Source organism: Phytophthora infestans, genomic scaffold (genome assembly GCF_000142945.1).
Source record: "Phytophthora infestans T30-4 supercont1.22 genomic scaffold, whole genome shotgun sequence".
In the NCBI taxonomy this organism is placed as follows: Eukaryota; Oomycota; class Peronosporomycetes; order Peronosporales; family Peronosporaceae; genus Phytophthora; species Phytophthora infestans.
The window spans coordinates 143370-153217 of NW_003303737.1; the positions used below are offsets into that span (position 1 = coordinate 143370).

The window sequence follows — 9848 nt, forward strand, 5'->3', positions numbered from 1 at the left end:
AAGCAGCAGAAGAGTTACATAGTTTTGTATACTGGCTGACGGTGCGAGGCTGGGGTCGCACAAACAGTAAACTGACTACGACGCTGTCAATAGTGCTGACGCACCTACAGAGCGTAGCGCGTTTCATATAATAATTAGCGCACGGTATCTACTGTGTACGTCTGCAAGCTGGCCGTCCCTATCTGCATACGCGTCACCGTAGACGGCAAGTACACTGACTCGTTTGGACACAAACTAAATCAAGATATATGTACCACTAACTCTCACAGACTATATTACACTTATCCGCGCTCAGAATTGCAACTACAATATTGCGTGCGCACCACGCGCGAAAAATAAGCTGCTGTCTATATAGACGTGAGGACGTGTGCGGTATTGTTGACCATACAGGTGTGCGTGGCAGGTCGACGAGTCTGTACGCAGTACTATACTTTACTTCCATGTCCATAATGGAAGAGCTAGGAGCTCGGCTAAGTCGCGGGTAACTATAAGGCGTACCCGCCGCGCGCGTATATATCGCGTTGACTACTGCTAACAGACGCGCGGCTAGCTGGCCAGTATCACCGCGGTATGACCTGTGTCCAGTTAGTGACGCGCTTGGTCATATAGACTGATACATCAGAAGCGTAAGCACTGTAAGCCAGCACGACGACACAAATGTACTGGGAAAGCGACAGTGACCCTATGCATAGGTTTTGGCTATCCCGAGGACATAGCATATACACCCATTTGCGACCTTGCGAAATGAACTATGCACTAACACATCAAATAGCACGCCGAGCTGAAAAGTAGACAGTGAAAGTACTTTGTGTAACGTACACGGACTACTTTTCGATTCAAGTCTACGTATCACTACGATCTGATAATATGCCTACAGCCAAGTGGCTTCGTATGCTCGCCATACATATCGGAGCCAGTAAATGCCACTCGGAATGGATATACGGATCTCTGATCATCATTAGCTGTGCAAATAAGTCGGTAAGTAAGTCAATGGCGTTCTTCCTATCATAGAAGTGTTATGAGATTAAATTGATTATTAATTACAATCTGATTAATTGATACGAGTCAGTGAACATCGCGTACAGACCCTTCAATGATATCATGATACTATGAAGAGCTCAGCGAGGCATATGGAGAGGCGAAATTGGTATATTCCGTACCCTCGGCAGATACTAGCGGCTCTAAACAATACTATGCATGCGGAGACAGACAAAACTCGCTCTAACCGACCGTCGCAATCGGCTATATGGTATAGAATACCTCTCGGCTAGACAAAGTAGTACACTTCGCTCAATGCACCCGATGCCGTTGGATCCCAATACACGTCGGTCGTCGTATTTACTATCGCTAAACTTATTTGGGATCCCCTCACCGATTTATGCCGAGGTTTGGCGCACCAATGATACTGATCCACCTTCTAAATAACCGAAAGTAACTTTGCAATGAATCGCACCTGAAAGTGTAGCATTTCAGGAGCGAAGCGCTCAGCCGAGAATTAAGACAAAATCTTCCAGGGTAAGACGGTGTTCATCATGCAGATGACTTTCAGCCCTGGTGGTAACGGCGAATACTTCTTCTTCGCAATAGTTTACTGTCACGTCTACCAGTACCATGACGCTCAACAATAGCCATCCATCACGCGGGTATCTATTTGTAACAGCCAGTCGTCACGCAGACATTTTTATAAGTGATGCTGTCAAAAATGACTTCAAGAAATACAAGAGGTAGGCTGACAGGCAATTGGTGATGTAGAGCACGTAAACACTAAGGATATTGTGTACATCGGTTGTTGCAACGCAACATAACTTGAGCACAGTATTTTTTATATACTAAATGTAGTTTTGCTTTGAGTAAGGGTTTCTGAGCTCACCGCAGCGCAGCGGAGGTGGTCAGCCCTCTCTACACCAATCAACCATGCCCTAGTGTCCGCGGAGCGGGCGCCCAGAGCGCTAGTTTACCGCCTCCTAACCTTGCAGCCTGTCCGTCCGTCTGTTAATCGGTCCGTCGTTTTCTTTTCTTGCTGCTTTTTCCTACTTTTTTGCATGGCCACACTCGGCCTTTCTGATGCATTTAAGACCCTTCTTACCGACCGCGCCTATCTTTCTGACTTGACCTAGCTACGCCAAAATTACAAAAATAGCAAAAACGCCACACAATTAACTCGCGCCCTGATTGGGTAGTATCGACCGACCTGCGACACTGACTGAATCTGGCGCACGATCAGACCGTCTCTCGCCCTCGCAATTGAACGTAAGGTAACAATTTCTACCGAGAACGAAACGGACTGACTGGATGCAAACACCTAAGCGATGAGTGTTGACGATTAAATATTTACATTTAGGTACGCAAAAACCTGTCGTATATATTACAAATCGGGCACAGCAACCACTTTATTTTTCTAAGAGCTCTGCGATGTTATTTTCCACACACTTTATCAAAGTAGAGACGATTTTATTATCATTACTATTAAATTTCTAATTAAAGTAGGCTTTACGACATTTGCGTTAGCTGCACCCGGGTGGTTTTTAGTCACTTTTGTTGCATGTTAAGTATGTATTTGTTTGTAAATCTCAAAATAGTACTATTATAGAAATAGCAAAAGATTAAATAATAAAGCAGTTTAATATTTTGTCTAATAATAATACCAGCCTTATATTACCGTGCTATTGGCTAATACTTTGACGCACGAAATTGGTTAAAACAATATAATTTGCTAACTTACTCACAGTTTACAGGCCCATGTGCAAGGCCAATATGGACCTGCTTCTGCTGAATTGACAGCGGTCTACGATGGACCCACTGGCGCGCTGCAACTGCTGTAGGAAGCTGCAGTACGGCTACGCATTCCGTACAATTAGTGGACAAGACATCATGCGGCGCTATATTGCCTGCGAGAACGGTCCAAAAGCGGTTAAGTTCTGGGAGGAAAAGTCCCCACCACCTGAGTCGGCCGAAGTGCGCCGCAAGGAAAGCCTGGCGAACATCATGAAGGCGATGGGTCCTGACTGGTACCCCAAGAAGAAGAAGAAGCGCAGCCGCCATCGCAAGTTGACCGCCCGAAACGTCAAGTACATCGAGCAAAAGAAGCAGCAGAAGAGTTACATAGTTTTGTATACTGGCTGACGGTGCGAGGCTGGGGTCGCACAAACAGTAAACTGACTACGACGCTGTCAATAGTGCTGACGCACCTACAGAGCGTAGCGCGTTTCATATAATAATTAGCGCACGGTATCTACTGTGTACGTCTGCAAGCTGGCCGTCCCTATCTGCATACGCGTCCCCGTAGACGGCAAGTACACTGACTCGTTTGGACACAAACTAAATCAAGATATATGTACCACTAACTCTCACAGACTATATTACACTTATCCGCGCTCAGAATTGCAACTACAATATTGCGTGCGCACCACGCGCGAAAAATAAGCTGCTGTCTATATAGACGTGAGGACGTGTGCGGTATTGTTGACCATACAGGTGTGCGTGGCAGGTCGACGAGTCTGTACGCAGTACTATACTTTACTTCCATGTCCATAATGGAAGAGCTAGGAGCTCGGCTAAGTCGCGGGTAACTATAAGGCGTACCCGCCGCGCGCGTATATATCGCGTTGACTACTGCTAACAGACGCGCGGCTAGCTGGCCAGTATCACCGCGGTATGACCTGTGTCCAGTTAGTGACGCGCTTGGTCATATATACTGATACATCAGAAGCGTAAGCACTGTAAGCCAGCACGACGACACAAATGTACTGGGAAAGCGACAGTGACCCTATGCATAGGTTTTGGCTATCCCGAGGACATAGCATATACACCCATTTGCGACCTTGCGAAATGAACTATGCACTAACACATCAAATAGCACGCCGAGCTGAAAAGTAGACAGTGAAAGTACTTTGTGTAACGTACACGGACTACTTTTCGATTCAAGTCTACGTATCACTACGATCTGATAATATGCCTACAGCCAAGTGGCTTCGTATGCTCGCCATACATATCGGAGCCAGTAAATGCCACTCGGAATGGATATACGGATCTCTGATCATCATTAGCTGTGCAAATAAGTCGGTAAGTAAGTCAATGGCGTTCTTCCTATCATAGAAGTGTTATGAGATTAAATTGATTATTAATTACAATCTGATTAATTGATACGAGTCAGTGAACATCGCGTACAGACCCTTCAATGATATCATGATACTATGAAGAGCTCAGCGAGGCATATGGAGAGGCGAAATTGGTATATTCCGTACCCTCGGCAGATACTAGCGGCTCTAAACAATACTATGCATGCGGAGACAGACAAAACTCGCTCTAACCGACCGTCGCAATCGGCTATATGGTATAGAATACCTCTCGGCTAGACAAAGTAGTACACTTCGCTCAATGCACCCGATGCCGTTGGATCCCAATACACGTCGGTCGTCGTATTTACTATCGCTAAACTTATTTGGGATCCCCTCACCGATTTATGCCGAGGTTTGGCGCACCAATGATACTGATCCACCTTCTAAATAACCGAAAGTAACTTTGCAATGAATCGCACCTGAAAGTGTAGCATTTCAGGAGCGAAGCGCTCAGCCGAGAATTAAGACAAAATCTTCCAGGGTAAGACGGTGTTCATCATGCAGATGACTTTCAGCCCTGGTGGTAACGGCGAATACTTCTTCTTCGCAATAGTTTACTGTCACGTCTACCAGTACCATGACGCTCAACAATAGCCATCCATCACGCGGGTATCTATTTGTAACAGCCAGTCGTCACGCAGACATTTTTATAAGTGATGCTGTCAAAAATGACTTCAAGAAATACAAGAGGTAGGCTGACAGGCAATTGGTGATGTAGAGCACGTAAACACTAAGGATATTGTGTACATCGGTTGTTGCAACGCAACATAACTTGAGCACAGTATTTTTTATATACTAAATGTAGTTTTGCTTTGAGTAAGGGTTTCTGAGCTCACCGCAGCGCAGCGGAGGTGGTCAGCCCTCTCTACACCAATCAACCATGCCCTAGTGTCCGCGGAGCGGGCGCCCAGAGCGCTAGTTTACCGCCTCCTAACCTTGCAGCCTGTCCGTCCGTCTGTTAATCGGTCCGTCGTTTTCTTTTCTTGCTGCTTTTTCCTACTTTTTTGCATGGCCACACTCGGCCTTTCTGATGCATTTAAGACCCTTCTTACCGACCGCGCCTATCTTTCTGACTTGACCTAGCTACGCCAAAATTACAAAAATAGCAAAAACGCCACACAATTAACTCGCGCCCTGATTGGGTAGTATCGACCGACCTGCGACACTGACTGAATCTGGCGCACGATCAGACCGTCTCTCGCCCTCGCAATTGAACGTAAGGTAACAATTTCTACCGAGAACGAAACGGACTGACTGGATGCAAACACCTAAGCGATGAGTGTTGACGATTAAATATTTACATTTAGGTACGCAAAAACCTGTCGTATATATTACAAATCGGGCACAGCAACCACTTTATTTTTCTAAGAGCTCTGCGATGTTATTTTCCACACACTTTATCAAAGTAGAGACGATTTATTATCATTACTATTAAATTTCTAATTAAAGTAGGCTTTACGACATTTGCGTTAGCTGCACCCGGGTGGTTTTTAGTCACTTTTGTTGCATGTTAAGTATGTATTTGTTTGTAAATCTCAAAATAGTACTATTATAGAAATAGCAAAAGATTAAATAATAAAGCAGTTTAATATTTTGTCTAATAATAATACCAGCCTTATATTACCGTGCTATTGGCTAATACTTTGACGCACGAAATTGGTTAAAACAATATAATTTGCTAACTTACTCACAGTTTACAGGCCCATGTGCAAGGCCAATATTGACCTGCTTCTGCTGAATTGACAGCGGTCTACGATGGACCCACTGGCGCGCTGCAACTGCTGTGGGAAGCTGCAGTACGGCTACGCATTCCGTACAATTAGTGGACAAGACATCATGCGGCGCTATATTGCCTGCGAGAACGGTCCAAAAGCGGTTAAGTTCTGGGAGGAAAAGTCCCCACCACCTGATTCGGCCGAAGTGCGTCGCCAGGATAGCCTGGCAAACATCATGAAGGCGATGGGTCCTGACTGGTACCCCAAGAAGAAGAAGAAGCGCAGCCGCCATCGCAAGTTGACCGCCCGAAACGTCAAGTACATCGAGCAAAAGAAGCAGCAGAAGAGTTACATAGTTTTGTATACTGGCTGACGGTGCGAGGCTGGGGTCGCACAAACAGTAAACTGACTACGACGCTGTCAATAGTGCTGACGCACCTACAGAGCGTAGCGCGTTTCATATAATAATTAGCGCACGGTATCTACTGTGTACGTCTGCAAGCTGGCCGTCCCTATCTGCATACGCGTCACCGTAGACGGCAAGTACACTGACTCGTTTGGACACAAACTAAATCAAGATATATGTACCACTAACTCTCACAGACTATATTACACTTATGCGCGCTCAGAATTGCAACTACAATATTGCGTGCGCACCACGCGCGAAAAATAAGTTGCTGTCTATATAGACGTGAGGACGTGTGCGGTATTGTTGACCATACAGGTGTGCGTGGCAGGTCGACGAGTCTGTACGCAGTACTATACTTTACTTCCATGTCCATAATGGAAGAGCTAGGAGCTCGGCTAAGTCGCGGGTGACTATAAGGTGTACCCGCCGCGCGCGTATATATCGCGTTGACTACTGCTTACAATCGCTCGGCTAGCTTGCCAGTATCACCGCGGTATGACCTGTGTCCAGTTAGTGACGCGCTTGGTCATATAGACGGATAAGTACAGTATGCTAGCGCGATGATACAGAAGTACCGAGAAAGCAACGGTAACCCCATATATAGGTGTTGGTTACCACTAGCACGTGGCATCTACACTCATGGGCGACCTAGGAGATGCACAGACACATCAAGTAGCACGTCGAGCTGATAAGTAGGCAGCGAATGTACTTCATCTTATGTACACGAGCTACTATTCGATTCAAGTTTAAATATCACTACACGCTGATAATCTGCCTACACATGTGGCTTGGTGTGCTCGGCATATTTATCAGATCCAGTAAATACTACTCGAAAGGATCTACGCCACTCTGTCAGTCAGTAACTATGCAAATAAGTCGGTATGTAAGTCAACAATGCTCATCATATCATTCCTGAGTTAGAAGACGAACGGAGCTGATCATTAAAGCCAGTCTGATTTATTGTGTCGAGTCAGCGAACATCGGTACATTTCCTTCAGAGATATCATGATATTATGAGCTCAGCGAGCCAAATCGAGGGGGGAAACCGGTAATTTTGGTGAATATCGGCAGATACTAGCGGTTATACACCATTCTATGCATGGACAGACGATTAAAAGTTGCTTTACCGGACTGTCACTTCAGCGATATGGTAGAGAATACCTCTCGACTTTACGAAGTACTACCTGTCGCCAAATTCACCCGATGGCGTGGGATCCTAATACGTTTTGGTAGACATGTTCTCTATCTCTAAGTTTTTTTGGAATCTCTCCGATTTATGTTGAGGTTTAGCGATCCAATGATAATGACCCACATTCCGAATAAACCTAGAGCGAGTTTGCAATGAAGCGCACCTCAGCGTGGTGCCAATTCAGGAGCGAAGCGCTCAATCGAAAATTAAGACAAATCTCTTCCAGGGTAAAATGGTGTTCATCTTTTAGACCACTTTAAACACTGATGGTAACGACGAAACCTTCCCCTTCGCAACGATTTAGAGTCATGTCTACCTTTGCCATGACGATCAACAATATTCAGCCTAGCAAGATCTATAATACGCATATCCATCTGTAGTCGCCAGTTGGTAGATATACATAGCGATATGTGATGTTGTCAGAGCTGACTTCAAGAAAAGCGAAAGATAGGTAGAGATGCGGTTGGTGAGGCAGAACATGTGAGCACTAAGGAGAGTGTGTACAGTGGCTTTTAAAGCAAATGTAGTAGAACACGGAATATATATTAATTGTATCTTTGATTTGAGTAAGGAATCAAAGCCCACCACAGCGCAGCGGAGGTTGTCGTCCCTCTTTACACCAACCAACCATGCCCTAGTATTGCTGCATAATAGATTAATATCTGCAACGGCTCGGAACATGTCGTCCAAATCATCGCTCGAACTAAATTCTCCTTTCTCCATGTCTAAATCCCCCGAGATAAGGATTTCATTCACGATGTCATTTACATCCTCGTGCACTAGGGTACTTTGTGCGCCGCTGTGAAGGATGACACGAGGTTCTTCCTCACTTTACGGCCTCGGCCTCCAGGAAGTCGTGGTCGCCCTTTTGGGCGGCGGCGTTACGTAGGAGTCATCCGATGGCAAAATGCACAGACAGAAAGACGGTTCGTACGACTGAATGCAATAACCAAGGATGCACGGAGGTCTTTCCCATTCGGCCGCTGATTGGCTGAAACCCTCCTGAATGCCATAACAAATAGTACGTTCACCTAACTCCCCCTTAAGTACGAGCTACCGTTATTTTTTCACTTCCTATATTCTTAATCCAAACGAAACAGACCCTAATACATGTAGCTTTGATGAAATGATTTATTACTATTACCACGAATGACATACTTGGCAAGTATATATTACTTCGAAGTAGTCGCAACTACTGTAATATAATAGTAGCATATCAGTACTCATAGCACGAATGACGTTTTAACTACTACGTAGTATCTACTAGTCGCAGCCGGTTCCTCCTGCGATCACGAGACAGGAAGATGATGGATATATGCTCATGATGCTCACCATGACCGTCCAGCACAATGAGATCGTAAAGTACGAGGCGGTCAAGATACCCATCAAGCGACTGGAGCCACCGTTGAGCTTAAGCTGCTGAGTCTCAGCCTTTTGGCGAGGAAGCAGCGGCAGAAAAATAAGTCCAGCCAGATTCATGGAATAACGGATAATGAGTACGTACGTCACCTCCCAACGTACATGTGTGCTATCATCAACAATATTGGCGTTGGTCACGTCGAAGTTGCTATCCACATTCTTGGACAGAGTACTAGCCAAGGGGATTGCGATATTGGCAATCGACCCCACTAGACCATATACTGCTCCTTCGTTACCATCTCCGGCCAATTCTACGATCACGTACGTTCCGATAACGAAAGAAATACCATAAGGAAGGTTTTCCACCACAGGAACTCCTAGCCAAAACCACTGGTTGCGAAAGATATTCCACGTCGTCAGCAAAGTGACGACGAAATCCAGTACTGTTACCGCTACGATCGTGATAGCGTGCATTGATCTCCAGCTCCAGTGAAGACCATATTTACCAGTGAAGTAAAAAGTGACTGCGAAGATACCGTTGCCAATAATCGCCATCACCTTCTGGTTGACTGGTGTGGCCCCGGCCCAGTACGGTTGCATCGCGTCCGCACAAGTAATGGTGAAGTTCTCGAAGATGCCCTACCAAAACTTGTAGGCGATGACTTGGTACATCGCTCGTAACTGCATGAGATGCCACAGCTCGGCCATGTAGTCGCAGAAAACCACACCGGGGTGGCGGTCCTCTACTATGCAATACCACGAGAGGGGGTCACCGGAGGACAGCAGATTGTAAGAATGACCATGAGCTGTGGAAAGCTATGTGAGAAGTTGAAGTCGCCTCCATAGTCCTTGCCGTTGAAAGCCAGGCCCGTGAGGATACTGGAGATCGTCACGAAAGCCGTACGGACCATGTAGATTGTGGTCTGAGTGTAAATACGCGTAGCCTCCGGCTCACGTTGGGCAACTTCCACCATCATAGCGTCGGCTGCCACGTCGGCACCAACGTAACCGATCGCAGCGATCATCATGAGAACGATGAACTTGCCGCCTACTTGGTG

General features: G+C 45.9%; 1 protein-coding gene across 1 annotated transcript; it reads right to left on the reverse strand.

The window, feature by feature from the left end:
• Positions 1 to 8694: 8694 nt before the first annotated feature.
• On the reverse strand, positions 8695 to 9593 carry PITG_11543 (uncharacterized protein; the record flags this gene model as incomplete). The annotated part of the gene is made up of 2 exons (XM_002901053.1): positions 8695 to 9429; positions 9564 to 9593. 2 exons carry the CDS (start codon positions 9591 to 9593, stop codon positions 8695 to 8697), a joined length of 765 nt encoding a protein of 254 aa, XP_002901099.1.
• Positions 9594 to 9848: the final 255 nt, after the last annotated feature.